We start from the raw sequence: 25,469 nt of genomic DNA on the forward strand, positions 1-25,469 counted from the left end.
CAAGAAACCTGTGCATAAGCTCTAGGATCAGGACAATAGCTATCATAAACTCCTAAGCTTTAGTATCTGTCCCTGCTGTTCATGAAAAGAGCTGTGGTTTCAATTGAGCCTGGGTTTTGTGCAGAGGCTGACATAGTCTTTGATTTCTGCAGGGTACCTTTCTGCATTTTGCCTCTGTTCTTAAGAAAAAGCCACTTGCAAAACCAACTTAGCCTTTTCTACAAGTTTCTTGTCAGAGGAACTCCCTTCTGTGACAGTAATCAGAGAGTCTTGTTCATGAAGGTGTCTGCTGACCCCCTGACCTGGGCAGAACGACTCCTTGTGAGTTCCATGATCCTGCATCCCTCCTTGATGCTCTCTTCTTTGGGTCCGTAGTCTACTATCGTTACTCTTGTCATTTAGGTTTAAATCCTTGTCCTTGCTCTTTCCTTTGGCCTAAAGCTTAGGAACCCAAGATGTTTCTCTTTGGCCTCCATAAGGACACATAGGCTCTGGAAAGCTGCAGTGGTCCCTGTGGAAACACTCTGGAGATAGGACAGGAGACTTTAGAAGCCAACCTGAGTCAAGGAGCACTGCAAAGTGACAGTCCTGTGTCTGGTACTGAAACCCTACCTCAGATTTGAGCTTTGACCCACCAGCAAGTTGTTATTTAAGGCATGGTTGGCTGGGATTTGGAGCAACCAACATTCTTGATTGTAAGAGGCACTCCTTTGTCACTGGAGCCCCTAGACTACATTAGCTTTTGAGATTTTCCCACTACAATAGCTCTTATGATATCTTCCAGTAGTGGTTTAGGAGAAAAAAAACCACTTGGTACTGACCATACCGCTGAAATCTCTGGCCCTTGAAGCAATTTCGGAATTCATCTAAAAAATCATTTTCCTAAAGTGGAAACTAAACATGAGACATGTCCCCTTTCTTTGATGGGTTCTTCTATCTAGACTCTCTTGCTCCTCTGTTCTCCAGTTCTAGAACACTGCTATTTTATGTCTGGAGTCTCTTGAGACACTTCCACGCTCATCTCTTTGCCTATTTCCTGACATTGGTCAGTTTATAGTTATCTCTAGGCTGCTATTAACGGTCCATAAAGTCTCATTTCTGCAGCTTATTTTCTATGATGATGGATGAGAGGGGCTGAAAATCTGGATGTTTTTTTCTCTATTGAGGGGAGTGGGGAGGACTCCACAGGCCCATGGCCAGTGTTTGAGAGGGACCCTTCTCAGAAGTCTCTGGTGGAAACTGAATTTTATGTGATCCCTTTGTCTCCTACCTGCATGAGAGTTTCACCCAGGGAGCTTGGCAATATCACTATGGTGTCTGCCTCTGAAATGTGGGTGACTGAGAAGATAAAAGCAGACTAGGGCAGATTCTATAATTGGGCTTCTCTCACCTTTGAACAGCTTTATAAATTCAAGAATCCAAAACTGAATGTGATTTTTAAGTACATGTTGAGAGTTTGAATCAGAGAAGAAGAGCTCCAGAGAGGTATTCAGATGTTCCCCTTAGATAATTTTAATGGTTGGTGTAACTATTTCTCTGAAGAATAGGGAGTGAATTTTATTGAAAGATTATACCTCTACTGAAAGCTCCTTTTGGGTAGCTTCTCCTAACATATTCCAGCTAATCAATTAGAATGAAAAAATGACCTCTCTGCAGTATGAGGAGACCTTGTGATTAGAATGCTATATAGGAAATTAATTACAAATTCGAAATCATCACTCATTTTACTCCTTGGTCATCCTACTGGTCCTTAATTTTAGGTATCTCCAGCCTTCCTCACTTATCAACCTAGTTCCTCCTCTAGTATTGAAGCTAAATCTTTAAGTTATCTTACTTATTGAAGAAGAAATCAAGCCCTTTATTTACTGAGTAATAGGCTTAATCCTTGGATCTAAGTGAAGACTGTTCTTTTCACAATCACCTGAAACCTGACTTGTTAATGTCTCAGGATTCTATCTCAGTAACAGCAGTCTTTCTGCACTTGTCTTTCTTTCCCTGGCACACATACCCAGACAATTGTCCGAGGGAGGCTTTTTTCCCCTTTCTTAGTGTCTTCTTGTTTTCAAATTCCTCTTGATTTCTGAGTTTCCTTAGTTTCCTAAAGTAGCCTTCTCTTTGCTCTTCAAACCTGCATTCCCCAAAGGAATAACAAAGCTTTGCACTCTCAACAAAAGCATACAGTGGTCATATTACATGGTATACACATTAGCATTTCTAAAACCCAATTCACTTTCATAACACAGGTTCCAAAGCAAGCTATACACAAAAATTTTAAAGCTGTTTGTATGGCAAGGATTGGGGATGACTGATGGTGATGTTTAAACCAGAGATAACTCATACATTGGTCTGAGGAGGAAAATAAGGAATTAGAACTCTAAAGTTTTAAAGGCTGTAAAGATATGAAGGATGATTTACCAAGTAAATAGGAGTCAGTAAGAATTGTATGCTTCCAGCATATGTGGAGTTAAACTTTCTTTCCTGCTTGTTGTTTCTTTACGCTCATAAAGTTGACAGAACTGATTTTTTTTAACTCCTACACAGAAAGGAGGGAAGTAAGTAGCTTACTTGTTAATAGCAGAAGCCTAACCAAAAATGGAAAATAATAGAGTATTTGGTTTGCCTAAAATGAAACAAACCAATTTCTCCATAGATTATATATCATATTACATATAGATTTTAAATATATATATATATATGAAAATTTGAGCCACTTAATTATCAACTAGAGACATAAATCTAAAGTTTTCTTTTGCATCTTGAGATTCCAGATCTAGTGGTTCTGAGTTGCTGCTACTATTTTATTCTCATTATTTTTGTGGGCTTTCAATGAGGGTTGAGCATCCACCACCAGCTTAGCTTTTTCTTGTTTATGAACTTGTTGGTTACTTCTTTATTAATTCGTTCTTACTTCTGTGGATGATTATTTTTCAGAACCCACCAGCAGTACATAGCTTAGTTACACTGTGTAGGTGTTCATTAAATACAGGTAGTGCCCCTTTCTGTAAACTGAATAACCTGTGCATATGAATGATTGCTTTTATTTATCACTGATGATGCGTAATTTTCCTTTTGTTGGTTTTTCTATCAAGAGCTAGTTTAGGAGTGAAATGGTTCCACTATTCTGGTTCTAAATCAGTAATTTAAATGCTGTTTACAGATTCAAATACTTTAGTCTTATGACTCTCAAACTTTAATGTATATCAGAATCACCTGGTGGACTTGTTAAAAATACATTTCTGGGTCCTGCCCCCAGATTTTCTGACTTGGTAGATCTGGGGTGGAACCTAGGAATTTGCATTTATTTCTAACAAGTTCCCAGGTGTTGCTGCTACTGGTGGTCTGGGGACCACATTTTGAGAATCATTGCTTAGGGATTTTTCTCCTATTTCAGAAATAAGCCCTTTTAGGACAGATGGTTATGTCAGAAAAAGAGAAGGGAAAAAAAGAAAAGGAGATGGCAGGACTTGGTGGGCCTTAAAAATATATATATTCAAATCTTCTCTGTGTGTGGGTGTGAATTTGCAAGTAGTGTGGCATTTGTATAGGATCTGAGATACTATAAGTGAATGTGCAAAGAATTAAAAGCAAAACCTCTAAATCTGAAAAATATTCATATATCAAATCATTATGTTGTATACCTTAAACAAATACAATGTTATATGTCAATTATATCTCAAATGGGTGGGAAAATCCTCTAAATCTTATCATTGTTAATTGCAATAAAAGAATTAAAAAGAAGAGTAAGGGGACATAGGAGAAGAGTAAGAATGTTGATTTAAGACACCTGAGTTAAAAATCCTTGCTATGCCACTTACATTTGATGAATAATTTTGGAGTACATAACTTCATTGGGTTGCTTTAGCATTAAATGAGAGAACAATTGTGAAATACTCTGATTATGGTAGCTGTCCATCAGTTATTTTCATAGAAGTTGGCCCCCTGTCATGCCAATGGGTTTCTTCCCCAGGCAAGTTCACTGTGGATTCAATGAGACCAAAGAAATGACAATGGAACATTCTTGGGGTAAAAGGGTTTGTACCCAACTTTATTCCCATGGTGGCAGGTCGATCACTAGAATTCCATCCACTCGGAGCGAGTCTGTATGCAGCAAGCTGGTCTCTGCTTCTGGGCCTCTCTACCCCTGCCGCCATCTCAGTGTCTGTCCTTGGCGCTGCCACCACTCCAGTCTCGTCTCTGCTCTCTTGCAGCTGTGCCACTGTGTCGCCCAGAGCACTGGATGGAGCTCTTTATATAGAGTCAATAACAATGTATTGCCCACACATGTGTAGTGAGCAAGCCGACCAGGTCCAGGTGAGAATCCTGGCCACAGGAACCTTAACTTTATCCACACTGCCTCAGTTGCTTTTGTACACTCAGGAATCTTTTCAAACTCTGTGGGTGGTAAGTTTTATCCAAAATTATTACTCATAAAAATAATTGGATCCCAACATTGGCAGCCCTGCAGATACTATAGAAATGCAGACATAGGAGATGGGGGCCCTGTTCTCCAAGTCTGTAAAAATCTGCTTAGGGAGCTAAGATTCTTTCCATTGAAAGTACCAAACTACTATGTTAAACATGGGGTAAATTGTGACATTTTAAATGCAAGCCCAGAGCCATGGTAGTAGTTTATTGTAGTTATCAAGGCTGTGGATTCTTTCCATCTTCTCTGTTCAGCCATCCTGAGCATGTTGCCTTTTGTCCTTCGGCCTTTCTTTTCAAGGTCACAAAATGGCTGTCACAGTTGTATTTAAAGACAGAGAGAAAGCAGTTTCTTTTCTCAATTTTGCCTTATAAAGGTGAAAAATCTTCCTCTCAAGCAAACTTGACCGTCTATTGACTAGGATTAGAATTCATGACTTCTGTATTGGTTTCCAGAGAGGCTAAAAAGGCAGGTATATTTTCAGCTTCAGTGGTGGGACGGGTGGGTGAAAGAGAAAGATGACTGCTGGTAGACAACAGAGTCTACTACACAGAGATTAGACTATGATCCAAAGATTAGAGACAGTTATAGGCAGTTTATCAATAGGCTGGTCTAGGCCAGGGGTTGGCAAACTTTTTCAGTTAAAAGCCTGGTGAACTTGTTAAAAATACATTTCTGGCTTTAAAATAGGCAGATTATCGTGGATTATTGGCTTTGCTGGCCACAAATGGTCTCTGTTGCATATTCTTCTTTGCCTTTTTTTTTAAACAACCCTTTAAAAATGTGAAAACTATTCTCAGCTTGCTGGCCATATAAAAACAGGTTGTAGTTTCCTAAACCAGCCAAGGCCATGAAGGCTCAGAGGACAGGGAGATCAGTTAGGCAAGTCATCATTTTGTAGCTTCCTGAAACTCTGGGATTTGAGTGGTGCTTTGAAGGTTGATAAAATTTAGATGGAAAGATCATATTTCTTCTGAACAGAGTAGTGAGTGGGAAAACAAGCCTGTAATGTTTACCATAAACCTGTGTGTTACATGCAAAGAGTGGAGAACAGCAATAGCTTTGCAAATAAAATGGGCTCATTGCAACCCAGAGTTAGGAGATACTGTGGCATAAATATCTGCACTGCCCCGGCTGGACAACCCAACCTGCTAAGTAGCTCTGGGAAATGAAGATGCTCTTTTGGCTTAAAGCCTCCATGTTGACTCGGAGCCCAAGGAAGCCAGTGTCTGGTGTAACCAGTGGCTCTTCAGTAGGCACTGTTGCTACTAAGACTAATTAAAAGACAAACATAATGTGTTTAGGGTAGTGAAGACTGTTGGATTCTTATCCTCAAAGATTATAACTCACCTTCAACTTGTGTTATTGTTATTGGTAACAAGGAAGAATTGCAATAACTAATGCTAAGTCACTTACTCATTCACTGAACACTTATTGAATGTTTACTGTGTGTCAGGCCCTAGAAATACAAGTTGAGAAGCTCACAGTCTAGAGGGAGAAAAACAATATACATAGAAATAATTACAGTAGAGTGAGATAAGGGTTGGAAAATATATATGCAAGGAGCTTCAGATGCCTAGAAGAAGGAACCACCAATTCATTCTGATTTAAACTTTAAAATTGATTCTAATTATTGGTGTCCTTCAATGGCCATAGATTATATCCTTAATACTAGCCAATTATCTTGCAGATCTATACAATTGACCACAAAGAGGCCTGTGTGAAATGCTGGTTGGATCAAATCCAATTCATCCAGAAAAATCAAACATTCTGCTGCTATTAAGTTTTTCAGATCCTCTTTATGTACAAAGTGTAAAATTGTAGTGTTGCTTGGTCACTTAATTTTATGCTTCCCACTGTACTGGTATGAACATTGGGTTCTAAAACTTTTGTTTTCCTCAGGAAAACTTTCAGAGAAGAAGATTCTGTGGTAGGCAGAATAATGGCCCCCCAAGAGAGACCTCATCTCAATCCCCTGTGAAACTATAAATATATTATGTTACATGGTAAAGGGGGAATTAAGGTTGCAGTTGGAACTAAGGTTACTACTAATCAGATGACTTTAAAATAGGCAGATTATCGTGGATTATTGGAGTAGAGGCAATGTAATCACAAGTGGCTTTAAAAGTGGATGAGGAAGACAGAGAGGAGGTTGGATTGATAGAATATGAGAAAGACTCAATCCACCTTTGCTGCCTTAATTTAAAGATGTAGAAAGGGGGCCTCAAGCCAAGGAATGTAGGTAGCCTTTAGATTCTGGAAAAGACAAGGAGATAGGTTCTCCCTGTAGTAGTTTGTTAGGTCTGCCATAACAAGTACCCTAACCTTCTGGCTTAAACAACAGAAATTTGTTTTCTCACAATTCTGGAGGCTAGAAGTCAAGAAAGCAAGGTATTGGCTGGGTTGATTTTTTTCTGAAGCCTGTCTCCCTGGCTCATAGATGTCTGTCTTCTCATGGTGTGTGTGAGGTCCCTGTATTTCCTCTGTGTGCATCCATGTCCTGATTGCCTCCTCTTATAAGGATACCAGTTGTATTCAATTAGGGCCTACCCTAATAATCTCATTTTAATGTAATTAACCTTTTTAAAGACCATTTCTCCAGATACAGTCACATTATGAGGTACTAGGGATTAGGATTTCAACATATAAATTTTGGGGGAACACAATTCAGCCTATAACACGTCCCTAGAGAGTGGAACATGGGCCTGCTACCACTTTAATTTTAGGACTCCTTCTCTCTAGAACTGTAAGATAATAAATCTGTGTTGTATAAGAATCAAGTTTATGGTAATTTGTTACAGCAAATTGGAAAATGAATACAATATATAAGTAACCGGTATCTATTAATAAGAGACTGATTAACTGAATTGTGGAACATCTAAGAGACTGATTAACTGAATTGTGGAACATCTATACGATGGAATATTATGCAGTAATGAAAAACAGTGAAATAAATGTCCATTGACCAATGAATACAAACACAAAATGTGACCTGTACATTTAATAGATTATTATTCTGCCTAAAAGGGAAGAAAATTCTGATGCATACTACAGTTTGGATGAACCTTGAGGAGATTATGCTAAGTGAAATAAGCCAGTCACAAAAAGACAATGCTGTATGATTCCACTTATGTGGTATCCAGAGTAGTCAAACTCATAGAAACAAAGTAGAATAGTGATGCCACGGGCTGTGGGAAGGGGAAATGAGGAGTTTTTTAAATGGGTATAGAGTTTTAGTTTTGCAAAATGAGAAAGTTCTGGAGATTGCTAAACAACAATGTGAATATACTTAACATTAATGAACTCTATACTTGAAAATGGTTAAGATGGCAAATTTTATCATAATTAAAATTTTTTAAAATAGTGAAATAAAGATTAAGTTAAACAGGAATGACAGAAAAATAGGTATAATATACTTTCATTGTATACTTTAGAGAAAGACATATATACACATTTAATGTTTGTATATACACAAATATCTCTGAAAGGATACCCAAGAAACTGGCATAGTGATTACTTCTGGAAATGGGTTTGTAGAAAACTAGGAGGGTGGGTCAGGCATGGGAGGAAAATTTAAATACTCGTTGACACTTTCTGAATCTTGTTTACTATGTTCATGTATTACATATTGAAATAATGGTTTTTATTAAGCTCATAGACTTAGAGAAGAGATTGGTTGATTGCCGGAGACAGACGGGTTGGGGGAGCAAAATGGGTGAAGGGAGTCAAAAGGTACAAACTTCCATTTATAAAATAAATAAGTCTTGGGGAAGTAATACGAAAAGAAAGAAAGAATGGTTTTTAAATGTGAATATTTACTCAATTTAGTTAAGATTCAGGCTTGGTACTCCCAATGCTGGAATATGAGTTTGACTTTAGCTTTAAAATTCCTACTGAAATGGCCAAAGAGACATTTAAAGAAGGAAAGAAGGAAGGAAAACAGGAAGAGAAAGAAGAGAAAAGAGAACTGATATTTGCACTACAAACTGGGGTGATCACCACACTCATGCTAGAAGAAACACTGGAAGGCTTCCTACAATATGAAATTCAGGCAAGACCAGGTTGAGGCCTACCAACCTACGAAGTATTATATGTAAAAGCCTACCTAAAAAGTGAGTTACGGAAGCAGCTTTCATTCCTAGCTTACTGAAAATGTTTGAAACCAAACATGACTGTTAATTTTATTCAAATACCTTTTATTATCTATTTAGATAAGTTACAGTTTTTCTCATTTGACTTAATAATATGTTAAATGGGATATTAATAGAATTCCTAAACATTAATTCTTGAAATAAGTCCTTTATAGACATAAGCAAGACAGCTCATTCTGCAGAACCCAGGCATGACTCAGGAATTGGAATTACCAAGTACTTCAGAAGGCAGAGGAAAGAACTTGAAATGTCCTTTGTCTTCCTTTACAATTCTTAGATTTTAATTTAGAACTAAATATGTTGGTTGCAAATAAATACTTGTTCCATGAACCAATTATTTTTTTGTCTTTACACTTTTCTCATGGTTCAGCTATTTTGACTGTCACACAGACTATTCCCTGACTGAGCATGAGGTGAACAGGAGGCCTCAGAAAAGAAGGAATTAAAGAAAAGGTCAAACTCAGTTATTTATTCGAGTGGCCGATTATGGTGTATACTCACTGCCATGAATTATTTAAAAAAATAACTGAGTGTTTCTACATATATAAATATTTGCTGTATTTTTTTCCAAATAAATAATCAACTCAGTCACCCAGCAACTCAAAAAACTATCTGCTTGTTTGAGCTCTCTTATCACAGATGTCCTTCCTGCGTTTTAAATCAGGGTATTAGCCTAGGCTTCCTGCTAGGAAGCCTGGGTACTTTGCCATTTGCTGGGGAAGAGCCTCAGCATGTGTTTTTTCACTGCCATCCTAAAAGCATAGCATGTTACCCATACATCAAAGCCTCATGTGTCCCTGGGACATCCTCTCCTGTGTGCTTAATATATGGTGGCTGAATGTAGTTGAAAGTAGTGGAGAGATGGAGTAGGGAGGGAGGGAGGGACGGAGAGCACTTGCCCTTTATAGCCCAAAGGGCATATGTTTGTAAAGCTGTATCTTCTTTTTTTTTTTTTTATTAAGGTATCATTGATATACAGTCTTATGATGGTTTCACATACACAGCACAGTGTCATGAACCAATTATTTTTAATGCTACCAGCACACAGTAATTGATAGCTTATGTCTTAATAAATTGGATTTCAATTAATAAGTATGCAGTGAAGTTTTAAAATAACTTTAGGAATGCAAGTGTCATAAGACCTCTTTCTTGAAAGATTATTTTGAAAGAGCTTGTGTAAACATGCTGAAATATTTATTAAGAATAAAAACTTTGAAATCTTAACTGGGATAATTTGGATTAATTGTGCTTTTCTCTTTTTTCAGTTATATATACTGTAGCAGTGACAAATCACTTTTGATATATTTAGTATCTATGTCATCTGTTGTGATATGAAAATTTGGAAGAATTAAAAGAAGCTTTAATATCTATTTTATTAATTCCTTCAAGTATTTTGTTATTTATTAAGCCTTTAGCTTTTCTAGTATGACTTTTAGAAGTCTTCAAGTATTTTGTAGTCTGATTTAAAAAAGAGAAAAGACAAATGGCAAGTAAATGTTTTAATTCCTTCTCCCTCCACCCCCAAAATGCCGGTGTAAAGAATAGAGAGACTTTGCAGTTGCAGGATTTAAAAAGTGATTTTATATTTGGTTGTTTCTCTTTATTTTCTAAAAGAGGAAGAGAGAGGGATAATGGAAGATTAGATTTGGTTGTAAGAAGGAAAACCAAAGTAGGCAAAGAATCAGGGCAGGAAAAAAGTAAGAAGAAAGTAAACAAGGAGAAGGCAGTTACCAGAAATAGTAACTCTGAGCTTTACCTTCTTTCATTTAAGTTTATTTACACTCCAAAACTCTTAATCTCTGCACGTATTTTTCAGGTTGAAACTCAGCCTCAGCTTTGACAAATCAAAGAAGTCAGCTACAACTAGGATAGCCATGGAATAGTCAAATATGATTAAGTGTCAGCCACTTGTAGTGAGACGTTTTTGTCTTTTGTTTAACAGCTTTATTGAGATATAGCTGATGCACAAAAAACTGCACATAGTTAATATATACAACTTGGTAATTTTGGACATGTGCATATACCTGTGAAACCATCACTAGAATCATAGTAGTAAACATACCTATGACCTCCAAAAGTTTCTTATGCCCCTTTGGGGCTTTAGTTTTTTTTTTGTTATTTGATTTTTGTGTGTGTGTTAAGAATATTTAACATGAGATCTACCCTCTTAACAAAACTTTTAAATGCATAATAGATACACTATGTTGTATAACAGGTCTCTAAAACTTACTCATCTTGCATACTCATTAAACAACTCCCCACTTCTTCCTCTCCCTCAGTTCCTGGAAACCACCATTCTGCTCTCTGCTACTATGAATTTGATTATTTTGAAGACATCAAATAAGTGAAATTATGAAGTATTTGTGTTTCTGTGACTGGTTTATTTCACTTAGCATAATGTCCTCCTGGCTCATCATGTTGTCACATATAGCAGAATTTCCTTACCTTTAAAGGCTGATTAATATTCCATTGTATGTATATACCAAGATTTTCTTTATCCATTTGTCTATCAGTGAACATTTGGGTTGTTTGTGAATAATGCTATAAAGAATATGGGAGTGTAGATGTCTCTTCAAGATCCTGTTTTCAGTTCTTTTGGATTTATATGCAGAAGTTGGATTGCTGGATCATATGGTAGTGAGAAGTTTTGATGATGTAAGTGTATCTACATCTCTATGTAGGGGTAACAGTTTCCAGCAGCTATTGCTCAAACAGCAAACATTTGAATGGAACTTGGTTAGAGTTGGAGCTTTTTCTCTTCTCTTGTTTGTTTGTTGTTAATTATAAGTGAAAAATACTCTTGTGCTACCAGCTGATTGTTTCACTCCTTTGTTTCATTTTCCTTATTTCTAGATAATTTTGCAAAAGAGATTGGAGATTGGAAGAAAGATTTTAAACTGTTTTCTGGCATCTGTCGGGGGACTTGAGTAGAGCATGTATTTGGGCTCTTCTTATAAACACTTGTTAGCAGAGGGCTAATGAAGCCAGGCTAGTTATTAAGATCCTACAATTATATTCTGTTATATTCTAGAGCCTGACTCTGAACAAATCATATAAAATATGTACTTTTAGATGTAAGGATAAATGAACACAAACCTACCCTATTCTGGGAAAAGTCCAGAATATATACTATGAAGGGTTAGCAGCAGCATCTTTACAGAAAAAAGACATCATTGCCCAAATTGGAAACCACAGAAAATGCTTCAGCTATTCAAATATTCCTCAATCAATTTTCCAGTCACATAACAAATCACCTTCTTTGCTTTATTCTCTCCAAAACAGCATCACTAATCAGAATTGCAGCTTCTCACCTGTGAGCTAACATTGATTCAGTGATTTCTGCTGCCTTTTTCCCTCATGCTTATGGCCCAGTTCATCTGGATCTCTGAAATTATCTTGTTTGTATTACAGAGCTCTCATTTGGAAGACAATGAATCAGCAGCGTTACTCTGCTGTGAATGTGAAGAATCAGAAATCTTTAGCGATTCCAATGTACGTAGGTATATGTATTTATACAGCGTTTGGTGATTCAAGTGAAAGCTTTTTGGGCAACTTTGGCTCTTAAATGCAACTGAGATAGTGCCTATTATTTCATCTATTTGGCCTCATCAGCCAAATACATAGTTCTCGGAAGGCAAGAAAGTGACTTGCAATGAATATATATATAAATAGCATGGTATGTTTGTATGTATCAATCTCCACTCAAAACATATCTGTTAATGTAGAAAGTTTTGCATCCTGGAACCTTGAATGAGTCTCCCTCAATAAGCAATATGAATGTTCTGTGGATTTTTTTACATTTTTTAATTGTCTATAGTAACCTTTTCCCCATAGCACTGGTATTGGTGCTGCCACTGGTCCTTCAGTCTCCACATAAACAGACTTAACATGTCCTGGCTATTGGTAATGTTAAGCCAAATCATGTTATAATTAGTGGACTGGAGAGTCAGTTAGTTCATCTCAAATGTAGAACCATCCAACTACATTTCATGAGATGTATAAGTTTTATTTATCTCATCTGAACAGCAGCATAATTGATGAATTATTACAAATTACCCATGGAATCAGGCTGAAGCTAGAGAATGACTTAAATTGACTTTCATAAAATTTAAATATCTCTTCCAACAGAATAACTGCCTTTCTAGCCATGGCTAAACTAGGTTCTACAAACCTTGATGATAAAATCTGGGTTCTATCTGTTTCAGGATGTTTATTGTGGATAGTGGGCACTCTTAGTATTTCACCAATGAAAATTCTTTCAAAGTAAGCTGTGCCTCTCAAGTGTGTCACCACAGTATTGCCTGCCCTTAAACTGTCTTTTTCACTTCACCTTCATGGCACAATGAAGGTGATCACTATTTTAGGACCTCATTCAACTATTATATTGATTTACCTGGTTGCACTTCATTCAGCATTGATGAAGAGTCTGGAATGGCCTGAGGTCAGTTATGGTGATTCACTAATCGTTGCAGTGGGACTCATTTCCCTAGTGCTTAAAAACATTAACTGATGAATTCACATGCACACTCATTTATTATCAACATTTTGCAGATGACAAACTGAGGGTGAAAGGTTATATTCTTAGCCCAGTGTTGTGTGATAAGCAGCGGCAGCACTGACATCAGATCTCAGCTGACAGTTATCAGTGAGCTCGTTATCAGTGGCAGCACCATCATTGATGGAATCTGTACCAGTCTCCTTATATAGTATCCTATAAGATTATTTTGTTCAGTCCTCTGGACTTAAAGTGGCCTATTGTTTTGGCTAACTTGGTCTAAAAGAGACCAGTGCATGGCAATCCACATGAAGAATATTTTTATGAAGTTGGACATATGTGGAGAAAAGATTACTCTAGTTTTAATGGTTTTCTCCCTTAGCACTGATTAGTTGGGTATATGTATTTGAAGATTACTCTAGATTGCTATTGTTTTATTCATTTAAGTCAGGTTTGTTGTATTCTTTTCCTCTTCATGAGGCAAAACTGGTTCCACGTACTTGGCTGGCTTTTTAAAGGTATTGAACTCGCCTTTTGTTTTGTTTGCTCAGGGAGTATTTCCCACAGTTTTCTCCCTTTTTCAGCTTCCCATTCCCACCCCCATGTCAGAGGATATTGGAGAGTTCCTTCTCAATTTGAAGGTGTAAACTTGAACTCCTCTCTGCTTTTAATTTTTTTCAAAGTGGAATGGTGTCTTGATAACTATTTGAAATAGAAGTTAACTGTTGTAAAGAAGACTAGAAGATAAAGTCCCTCACTAAAGAGCTTTCTCTTCAATCTCAGGATAACAGAAATATGAACTTTGGTTAGCTCTATTCATTCATTCACTTAGACATACATTCATTCATTCACCAAGCATTGATTGACTGTCATGTACATATCACTGGGCCCAGGGCTATGGGGGTTAGGCATAAAATGCAGAATCTACCCTAAGAGTAACTTTCAGCTATAAGATGAATAAGGTCTGAGGATCTAAGGCAAATATGGTGACTGTAGTTGATAATACTATATTGTATAATTTAAATTGCTAAAAGAGCAGGACTTAAGTGTTCTCACAAGAAAAATATGAGGTGACGGATATGTTAATTAACCAGATGGGTAACCTTTCACAATGTATATGTATATCAAATCACCATGATGTATACATTAAATATCTTACTATTTTATTTGTCAATCATGCCTCAATAAAGCTAGAATTTAAGAAAAGAATCTACCTTAGGAGAATGTATAATCTGTGTTTCAACAAATTAGTTTTATGGATATTTGTGGAGAGCCATGAAAAGAAGAGGAGAAAATCATTTATGTGCAGTACATGGGAAAGATAGAAGAAATCTGTGGATGAGTGGAAAGAAATTTGGCTGGAGGCAAAGAAGGGATGGCTCTTCCTAAAGGAGGGTCTGACTGCCTTAGATCTCTTGGGTCTTTCCCTGGAGAGAAGGGAGGAACAGAGAGAGGCCTCTGCCCCTTCTCAGATCCCACTTAGCCTCAAGGAAACCAGATAAAGGGAAAGCAGCTACTTGCTCCCTGTACCATGCACAGGGTTATTGGAGGCCTCCACGATGGAAGAGGACTGCTTGCCCCAGAGCAGGGAAAAAGTCACAGAGGAAGAAGATACTGTCTGTAAGCTGCAGTAGTTTCACTTTAGGTCCAGAAAAGAAAGAATGTAGGCTGTGACTAGAGCAGGTTGGGGTACTAGTCGCTGCAGTGAACACTGAGACCCCTGAGGGTCCTCTCCACACCCCATGCCTATACCTATTGCTGTCCTGCCTTAAAGGAGAAAAGAAAAAGCTCTGCATGAGCTGGGATTCCAATTACTGTGTTTTTTGGTAGTTCAGCTGCAAACAACTGAGTTTACTAAAATTGTAGGATTATTTCTTCCCTAGTCTGGAGGTCAGGAAAATGCTTGTTATATTATTTTTTTATAGTTTGTTATATAGTTTTTTCCAAGAATACAATTTACTTCTTTCTCACCTTTCCCTGCTCTTCTGACGACTCCCATCCTACCGAACAGGAAGAGAAGCACATGTAGGTGGTCATTCTATTTTTATGGTCTGTTTCATTCCTTTGCTTGGATATTATATCCTTGTAGGGAATGCATTTTCCCAATTTATATTTGAATAGCCCACAGAGAGGAAGGGATGTTAGCCTTTTGTTATTAAAGAAAGAGGAAAAGAAGAAGCCACCCTCTAGAAACAAATGTGAAGAAGGCAAAAGAGAAGGAAGGAAAATCTAAAATACAGTAATTACTTGGTTTAAAATACTTTACATCTTACATTGTAGATTTATATTTTCTAGGGCAGGATAGGTGTCTTAGAATACAACAGTATTCTTCTAGATGGCAGCTTCTGTGGAGGTTTCCACATGTAGCCATTTTGTAGGGTAGCAAAATGGCTTTGGAGAGAGAATATTGAACCTAATACTAAGTTCAAGATGAAGAATTTAAAGTTATTAGCATTAAGATAAGCCCTAATTCAAGGCCTGCTATTGAGTAGCCAACCTATGGATTGAAGATAGGAGGGACTTTAATGTTTAGTATTCTTCTGAAGCATCCTTTTTTTCTCATATGTTTTAAGCCTTGGAATATGGTGTATAGAATGATCAAAACAATGAATGAATTGTTAGCTCAGAAAGTAAAACTATACTTAGGAGGGGAAAACAACTAACATAATTAAATCTACTTTTGTAGGTCTAGAGATTGTGAATACACACAAGATGCTTATGGATAAACCTACAGATACAATGACAAAGTAGTTGGCTGGAAGGTGATGATGGTGTGTAGGCCAAAAGCATGTGCATCTGGTCATTTTTGATGGTTTATATTTACACTCTTCCTCTCAGCTCTATGAACTGTGTGTATTTTTTATTTCTTTTTTCGGACTCATGTGCAGAGACACCATTTCTCTAACCAACACACCCAAATCTAAAAAGAAGAAAAAAAGAAAAATTAGTTGCTAAAGAGATGTGGGTTTTATGAGTTTAAATAGCCACTTAGCCAAAAGCAAATAGCTGTCCTACCAGAGTTCAGGAATATTTGAATTGTTTCTGAATCACCTCTGCTGCATAATAAAGAGATTGCTGATTAGGACACCTGTTCAGAAAACTGCATAAAAGCATTGCTGGTGGCAAAAACAAAGTTGCACCATGAATAGTATTCCCTTTTTTTTTGGTTTGGAGGAGGTCTAATCCAAAGAATTGTACTGGTAGAAAGCCTCCTTTGATGTTAAACTTATTTTTCTTTGTTCCAGAATAAGATATAAGAAAGCAGAGCTGGACTATTTTATCCTAGAATTGTTATTATGAGAAAAGATTTTCAACTTTTCTTTTTTAAAATCTTACCCTCTTGAGTGACTTATTTGAGGAGAAATTAGATTAGTAATGTTGGGTACAAAGACTTTGTTAAAAATTACCCCTTTCATTTACTTCAGTGGTTCTCATGGTGGCTGCACATTAGAGTAACCTGGTGACCTTTTGAAATAATTTAATAACAGGGCCTCATCCCAATCCAGGTAAATCAGGATCTCTGTGAATGGGACCCAGGTATTAGTATTTTTTTAAGTGGTCCCCAGATTATTCTAATGTGAATCAAGGGTTAAAAATCACTGTTTTGACTCTAGCTGTGCTAATATTTGCACCTCCAAATCAAAGGTCCAATCTGCAGCATTTGTAGAGCAAATGTGACATTGACTCAAAAGAGTTGACTGTATGCATTTGATAACTCAGGTACAATTCCATTAATTCTATTCAGTGAATCCTTGGCTAGGCTTCTGTTAAGAGGTGCAAAATGTTGAGATGATCTTATCTTCCATGAGGGTTTCATCCCCAGGCAAGTTCACTATGGATTCAGTGAGACCGAGAAATGACACTGGAACGTTCTTGGGGTAGAAGGGTTTATACCTGGCTTTATTCTCCCAGTGGTAGGTCGAGCACTAGAATCAAGTCTGCATCCAACAGTCTGTAGGTATGTAATCCACCTCTGTCTTTGCCTCGCCCACAGTAGTGGGCAGAGCTCTTTATATAGTGACTCAGTCAATAATAGCTTATGGCCTAGGGTGTGGAAGAATTAGCCTAGTAGTAGACCAATTATATCATCAAGCAGCTTAGGATCAGGTGAAGATCCTGGACACAGGAACTTCAATTTTCCCCAGAGATCCAAAAGTAAACCTGTATCAATCAAGGATAGTTTCCCATGAGATTAAGATTTACTCTTCCTGTGTCAAAACTGGTAGGAGCTAGCATAAAGATGAATTAAAAACCCCTTTAAACTTTGTTTAAATAAACAAATTGTATGAATAAACAATACAGTTTATTATGCTTTTATTGCAATAAAATATATATACAGAAAAGTGTACTTATCTTGCACTCTTACATATATCTTGATGAATTTTTACAAACATCAAGAAATTGCGTAGTCTGTACCTAGACCAAGAAATGATATATTACCACTCCCTTCCCCCAGTTCTCCCTTCCACCAACACCCACCTTGCTTCCTTCCAGTCATTAATCACTCACATCAGGCTGTGCTCTTTAGAGGACCCCCTTTGACCTCCAGAGTCAGGACTCAGCATTATGTAATAAAGAGTTCAGACTCAAGGTTAAGATAGCCCAGATCAGAGTCCCAGCTCCACTGCTTCCTGGCTATGTGACTCCACTTCTCTAAGTCTCACTTCTCCCATCAGTAACAAAATGGAAATAGTTATAGTACCTGCCTCATAGAGTTGTTGTTAGAATTAAATGAGATAATTTATGTAAATACTTAGAGGGCCTGACTCATTATCTGTGCTGAATAGAGAACGGGCAGATGCAGGATTCCTTGGTGTCAGTATCTCTTCAACAGAGTCAGGATAATGCCACTGTTGTCTGTGGGCAAAATTTAAATCTATAATCCAGCCTTGGAAGGAAGGAGGAGTTAAAAATAGACATTCTGACCATCTTTCCTTTTCTTCACCATCCTTGATTTGCCTTGGGATGACAGCATGTGGCAATTTCTAAAATATTTCTTAATATATTTTATATTCACCAGAGTGCCTAGCACAGTGATTTTCGAATTATATATTGACTTACCTGAGAGTTTCAGCCCTGGACAAGTTCACTATGGGTTCAGTGCATCTGATAAATGACAATGGAACATTCTTGGGGTAGGTGTCTTGCCAGTAGGTTTCAGCCCCGGGCAAGTTCACTATGGATTCAATGTGAGCAAAGAAATGACAGTAGAATGTTCTTGAGGTGAAAGGGTTATACCCAACTTTATTTCCACAATGGCAGGTCAATCACTAGAATCCCTTAACTCTGTCCACTCAGAGCGAGTCTGCATGCAACAAGCCAGTCTCTGCCTCTGGGCCTCTCTACCCACGCATCCGTCTCAGTGTCTGTCCTTGGTGCTGCCACCACTCCAGTCTCGTCTTTGCTCTCCTGCAGCCTTGCAGCTGTGCCACTGTGTCACCCAGAGCACTGGGCAGAGCTCTTTATATAGAGTCAATAACAACGTATTGCCCACACATATGTGAGCTAGCTGACCAGGGACAGGTGAGAATCCTGGCCACAGGAACCTTCACTTTATCCACAAAGGGTTTATACCTGGCTTTATTCTTATGGTGGTAGGTCGAGCATTGGAATCATGTCTGCATCCAGCAATCTGAAGGTCCATAATCCACCTCCGTCTCTGCCTCTGCCCAGAGCACTGGGCGGAGTTCTTTACATATAGTGATTCAGTCAATAATAGCTCATTGCCTAGGGGTGTGGAAGTATTAGCCTAGCAGTAGGCCAATTACATCATCAAGTAGTGTAGGATCAGGTGAGGATCCTGAAACATCCATTTTCCTCACAAGATTATAGCTTGAAAATAATTTACCCTTCAGAAGGTAAGCAAGATAATCTATTCAGCACTTACTGTTTGCTAGATTGCTAAGTCATTTTCATACAATTTAGTATTAAATCCAAGTCTTTGAGGTTAAGTACTTTGAGTGTTTCTCCTTTAAAGCTGAGGATACAGGTTTGCCAAAGGTATGTGACCATGCCTGTAGTGACAATCAAGTCTGCCTGACACTCCCTATGTGAGCACTTAACCTTATGCTGGATCGCCTTTGCTCTTGAGTATTGTTGTTCTGGTGCTAGGAGGTCAGAGACAAATGGAATAGTAGTTCTTGACTCTGTTTTTGCACCAGAATAATCTGTGGAGCTTTTCGAACTCTAATCTCACTTTAAGAAGTTTTGCTTAGTGGGTCTTGGATGGTGTTCAACATCTTTATTCTTTACAAAGGTCCATAGGTGGTTTTTCATGCAGCTAGACTTGTAGTTCTTTGAAATTCTCTAGGGAGGTACTATAAGATTATAGATTATGGGGCCTCTGAAGACTGAATTTGGAATATTGTAAAGACACACTGTTTGTTAGAAGTGTAGGGAAGGAAGAGGTAGCCTAATAACAATCTAGTTTCATTTTTCAGGAAGTGAGTAAGATAGTTATCACTGGAGATTTGATATATCACTGGGATATTTTATAGCCAGATTAATTCTCCATTCTTTCTGTGAATTTCTAGAGTGCTGCCACTACTGTACTCCAGCATAGTTCTTAGCCCTAGTTGGTTCTCCCGGATGTCTTTTTTCTAAGTCTTGGGGTGGAGTCCTTGTGAATTGATTTTGGAGCTATTAGGCAAAAACTGCTAATCCTGGAGAGAGCAGTGGATGGTCCTGATTAAGAGAAATGTCATGGGAGAGATAAATTTAACAAATTCTTAATCTCAGGGAATCCTGTCTTCTGAGTCCCTCCTAATGCCTTTTGTTTTATTTTTTGTAATCTCCTAGTGTATTTTGGCAGTAGGTGAGGGATAGTAATTCTTCCTTTCACTTTATAATTAGTAAAGTTGAGTTACAAAGGGTATGACTCACTGAGAACTATAACTGAAATAATGAAATAATGGCTAACATTTGTTGAGCACTGACCATATGCTCGGCTCTAAACTAAATGTTTTTATGTGTATTATCTCATATTACATTTATGATGTGAATAGTATTACTTAATCGCATCTTAGATACTCAAAAATTGATCTCATTTATTCCATAATTATTTGAATCTACTTTATGGCAGGCACCAGGCTAGGCAATGAGTATTCAGTGATGAATAAATCAAACCCTGCACTTACAGACCTTACAGTCCACTGGAAAAGACACATAACAAAAAAATAAGTATTCAATTGAAAAATGTGATAGTGGTATAAAAAATACAAATTGTGAAATAATAATAAAGAATAACAAGGCAGAATAGCCATTTAGATAAGTAATGGTCAAAAAGGTCCTCTAACATGGTGGTATTTTTGTTCATTATAGTTAAGGTATTTACTTAGTGTCACACATCTAGTGAGTGGTGAGGTTCAAGTGTGATTCCCCAAGCTATGCTCACTGTGTTATACTGCCTCTCAGACACACACTTGGAATCTACCCCAGGCATGTGACTCTCCTGTCAGGTCTGACCAGCATTCATACCATATTTTGTACCTAATTTGCACATCGGGCATCATAAAATTTATAAGTAAGAAATAATAAAAGTGAGATAATTCTTTCAAAAGAAATCTGCCCCTGAGTTGCTTCTTTGAAGAGAGACCAAGGAGGCAGGAAAGAGAAGGGGGAGCAAAAAGAATTGCAAGCAGTATACGAATTTCAGCAAATGATAGACACAGCTCCAAAGAAGCTGAAAATCTCTGCACTAAGTATATTTATGAGGAAATGCCTTGTTGGTGTGCATTGGCTGGGGCTAGATAGTTCACTTTGGATCAGCACTGTATTTCCTGCCCTTTCTTGAACTTAAAGAACTTGAAGGGCCTGATCAGGATCCAGGCAGAGACTTCTCGTGGAAGAAGCTCACTAAAAAGTGTTAGAGGTGATAGAACCTCAGGGTGCTTGGAAAGAATGTGGGAGGAAGGGAAACTCTGCTCTTGGGAAGGGGAAGGACAGAGGTGAACAGTGAAATAGAGCCTTGAATTTAAATTCTGCAGTCCTCTGACTGTGGCAATGCTTGATTTGCCAAATTGCTCTCTTAGAATTTTCCAGCAAAATCTTCTGATTCCCCTTTGTTCTGGAAAAATTTGTCCACTTACTCTTTTTCCTCCCAGGAAATAACAGCAATTCTTAGGCTGGTAAGATTCTGCAGAAGTGTGATGCAAGCTTTTTGACTCTGGATTATGAACCTGTGTAGATTTGAAGAGTACCTAATGTAAATTTCTGTTAGGAACAGATTTGTGCATGATATTCATGAATACATCTTATTTGATTATCGTGTTAGTGAAGATTATAAATTGGTTAGACCTTGGCAATCTTTGACAGTTTAGTTAAAGTTATAATAATGTTCAAACTCTTTGACCCAGAAATCTAATTTTGAAAATTTCCTCTGAAAAAGAATTACTTAAAAAGAAAAGTATTTTTACTAAAACTTTAATAAATATGTTTAGTAATAAGAGAGAGGAAATGGTTAAGTAAACTATGGCAATATTGACTCAATGAAGCCATTAAAATGAAAAATATATAGATCTATAAAAAATTATATATGAAATGGTAAATGAAAGGTGTAAATATATGGAAAAATTAAGTTGCATCTCTACTTCACTCTTGAAAACATAAATTACAGATGGATCATAGAATTAAATGTAAAAAAACTTTTGACACTACAAGGAAGAATACATAGAAACTTGTTATAATCTTGGAGTAGGGGAGATTTAAAAAATATGACACAAAACCCAGAAACCATAAAAGAAAACAATGATAAATTCAAATACAAAAAAGCCAAAATTCCTACATTAAAAGATCCTATAAACAAAGTCAAAAGACAAACCTCATTTTGGAGGAAAGGTTCTCAATACATATAACAAGAGTTAATTTCTATAATGCATAGTGTGTTCTGCAATATTTTTAAACATAATAGAACAATGTGCAAAAGTAATTAATAGACTTTCACAGAAAAAGATATACAAATGGCTCTTCAACATATGAAAATATAGTTAATAGTCTTTATAATTAATACCATTTTTTACCTCTTAGATTGGCAAAGATCAAAATATTTTAAAAAATTGATACTGCATTGTGTTGGTAGGGACATAGGGAAAGCAGCATTGCTGTTTATTGTTGGTGGCATGTAAATTAGAATAACCTTCATGCAGGACAATTTGGATGTATCTATAAAAATTATGAATACACGTAGTATTTGCTCCAGTAATTTCATTAGTAGAAATACTGATATGCATGAAATTTCATATATTCAAGAATATTCATTGCAACATCATTTGTAATAGGAAAAAATTAGAAATATCCTAGATGTCCATCGAGGTGTTTCCATATGAACTAATATGGAATTATTTCCCATTGTTAAAAGAAAATACCAATGTGCAAAGCAGTGTATATATCACTTGTGTTTAAAAAGATAATAATAATATATTAGGTTCTTAAATATGCCTAGATTGTATCCAGTAATATACATAAAAATTTAGAACAGCAGTTGTCTCTAGGGAGAAGATCTTGCTGGATGAGGAGCAAAAGTGAAAAGGAGACTAACTATTTAATGATCATATTGTCATTTTTTAAATTGTGTACCATGTGCATGTGTTACCTTTTAAAAAATACTAAAATAATTTAAAAGATGGGATAGAACAAAATTTCATAGTCACTACTCATTCATTCATTCGACAAATATTATTTTAAAAGAAAGGAGAAAAAGGCAGCTATTTTCCTTAAATGCTTACAGACTAGAAAGAGAGAGAGAGAGAGAGAGAGAGAGAGAGAGAGAGAGAGAAATGAGATTTTAAAAAAATACAGTGTGGTAAATGCAATAATGGAGTAGATGTGTGTACTAGCTACAACTGTAGCACAAGAGAGTAGTCCATTCATTGCTTGATATATCAAGGAAAAAAATGAACAAAATTTGCATATGTATTCTTATTACAGCTACATAAAAACTATATATAAATAAATAACAAAAAGTGGAATAGAAACACATGGAAGATTCAGCCTTAAATATAGGGAGTTTCATTCAGATGGTGAGATATGAAGGGCTTTTGGAGTATCAAAGTTGTCTTACTCAGATTTTAAAGACAAGTGGTCTTTTAAATTCACTTTGGGTTTTTAAAAATAAAGTAATCCAGGACCCAGCTAAACCAAGCAGGATGTTAGCTCTAGATTAAGATCTCTTACTTGTAGCCTTAAAGCTGAGAAGATAGGAAATACTGTATTTGCCCTAATATATGAGTCAAAAGACTCTATCACACACCTCTCTACTTTTCCCCACCATCTAGGCCTGAATCTCTCCTGGCTACTGTGAAGAGCCTTGGGATGATTGATATGCAGATTATGTACAAAGAATTGTTCAGTGATCTTCTGGAGGGTTTCTTTATAAATTTTTGGTATATAATATCTTTTTTACTTCTAAGGAGCTTCTTTTTTTTACCATTCTTTTTATTGAAATAAAGTTAATATGCAATACTATATTGGTTTAAGATGTACAACATAGTGTCTCAATAATTTTATACATTACTAGATTTCTATATAAGTGCAGTTATCCCATTATCATACCAAGATGTACAACATAGTGTCTCAATAATTTTATACATTACTAGATTTCTATATAAGTGCAGTTATCCCATTATCATACCAAGATACTACAGTATTACTGGTTATATTCTCAATGTTATACTTCCATTCCTATTTCCAATTTATTTTACAATTTGCAGTTTGTACTTTTATATCCCCTTCACCTATTTTACCCATCCCCCTAGCCCCCTTCCTATGGTAACCAACAGTCTGTTGTCTATATTTGTGGGTCTATTTCTTTTTTGTTTGTTTTGTTTTTTAGATTCCACATGTAAGTGAAATATGGTATTTGCCTTTCTCCACCTGTCTTATTTCACTTAGCATGGTACCTTCTAGGTCCATCTGTGTTGTCACAAATGGCAAGATTTCCACCTTTTCTATGGCTGAGTAATATTCCACATATCCACCACATCTTATTTATCCATTTATCGATGGGCATTTGTTTTTTATTGTAAATAATGCTGTAATGAACATAGGTATGCATATATCTTTTCAAATTAGTGATTTTGCTTTCTTTGGGTAAATTCCCAGAAGTAGAATTGCTAAGTTGTATGGTATTTCTGTTTTTAGTTTTTTGAGGATAGGAACCTCCATATTTTCCACAGTAGCTTGACCAGTTTACATTCCCACCAACAGTGTAGGAGGGTTCCCTTTTCTCCACATCCTCACCAAAACCTGTTATTTCTTGTCTTTTGGACAGTGGCCATTCTGACTGGTGTGAGGTAATATCTCATTATGGTTTTGATTTGCATTTCCCTGATGACTAATGATGTTGATCATTTTTTTCATGTGCCTGTTGGCCATCTGTATGTCTTTGTTTGACAGATGTCTATTTAGGTCCTCTGCCCATTTTTAAATTGGATTATTTGGGTTTTTTGGTGTTGAGTTGTATGAATTCTTTATATATTTTATATATTTCAGATGTTAACCCCTTACCAGATATATCATTTATGAATAAATTCTTCTATACTGTAGGTTGCCTTTTTATTTTTTTGATGATTTCCTTTGCTGTACAGAAGCTTTTTAGTTTGATGTAGTTCCATTGTTTATTTTTGCTTTTGTTTTCCTTGCCCAGGGAGACAAAGAAATTTCTCATGCTGATGTTCATGAGATTCTTTCCTGTGTTTTCTTCTAAGAATTTTATGGTTTCATGTTTTATTTTAGGTCTTTCTGATGAGCTTCTTTAACACCAGCAGACACTCACTGGAGCCATTTTTAGAGTCCTTAAAAGTGAGCTACAGAGTGGCCAGGACTATATTAAGCAAAATCTGGCACTCAGAATTTATGGCCCTTCCTGTTATGAGCTACATGTAACAAGTAAATACCGATTAAAATCCACTGGAACATTAATCAAATGTGATGTTGCTGTGTCATAATAATTTAAATTCTACCATGTGAAATTAAGTCCAGGTCTTATGATCTGCTCCATCTCTCATTAAGTCATATTTTAAAGCACTACTGCTTTATTTTCTTCATTTCCTTCTCTATTTGTGGTTTCCACTAGTCTAATTCTATGTCTCTATCTTGAACTATCTAAACTAGCTCAATCTGGAGCAACAGCACTAGGCACAATACCAAAAATAGAATAGAACTGAACTTTGTACTTCCTTTACTGGTTATAGTCTCACTTCCTTGCCTGACTCCTATGCCTTAAGGACATGCCCTTAGTTTCCATTTCTTGTGTACATGGTTACCTTTCACTTAGTTATTCTTTCAACAAATATGTACAGAGTATCTCCTATGTGTTGGACACTGTGCTGGTTGCTAGGGATATAGTGCTACATATGATAAACATAAGTCCTCCCTTTGAAACTTAGGTTCTAGTAGAGAAAGG

The 25,469-nt window shown here is 36.7% G+C and overlaps 1 protein-coding gene across 2 annotated transcripts in view; it reads left to right on the forward strand.

Annotated features, from left to right (window-relative positions):
• The window catches only part of SSH2 (slingshot protein phosphatase 2), a 269,454-nt gene that overhangs the window by 65,000 nt on the left and 178,985 nt on the right, over nt 1–25,469 (forward strand). Inside the window, exon 2 of one of the 2 annotated variants that reach the window (XM_057501072.1) lies at nt 11,986–12,066. The exons of the other annotated variant lie outside the window; for it this stretch is intronic. Within the exon in view, the coding sequence (XP_057357055.1) occupies nt 11,986–12,066 (81 nt within the window). The remainder of the gene's footprint in view (nt 1–11,985; nt 12,067–25,469) is intronic. 2 annotated transcript variants of the gene reach the window in all.

This window comes from Manis pentadactyla, chromosome 4, assembly GCF_030020395.1.
Source record: "Manis pentadactyla isolate mManPen7 chromosome 4, mManPen7.hap1, whole genome shotgun sequence".
Taxonomy (NCBI): domain Eukaryota; kingdom Metazoa; phylum Chordata; class Mammalia; order Pholidota; family Manidae; genus Manis; species Manis pentadactyla.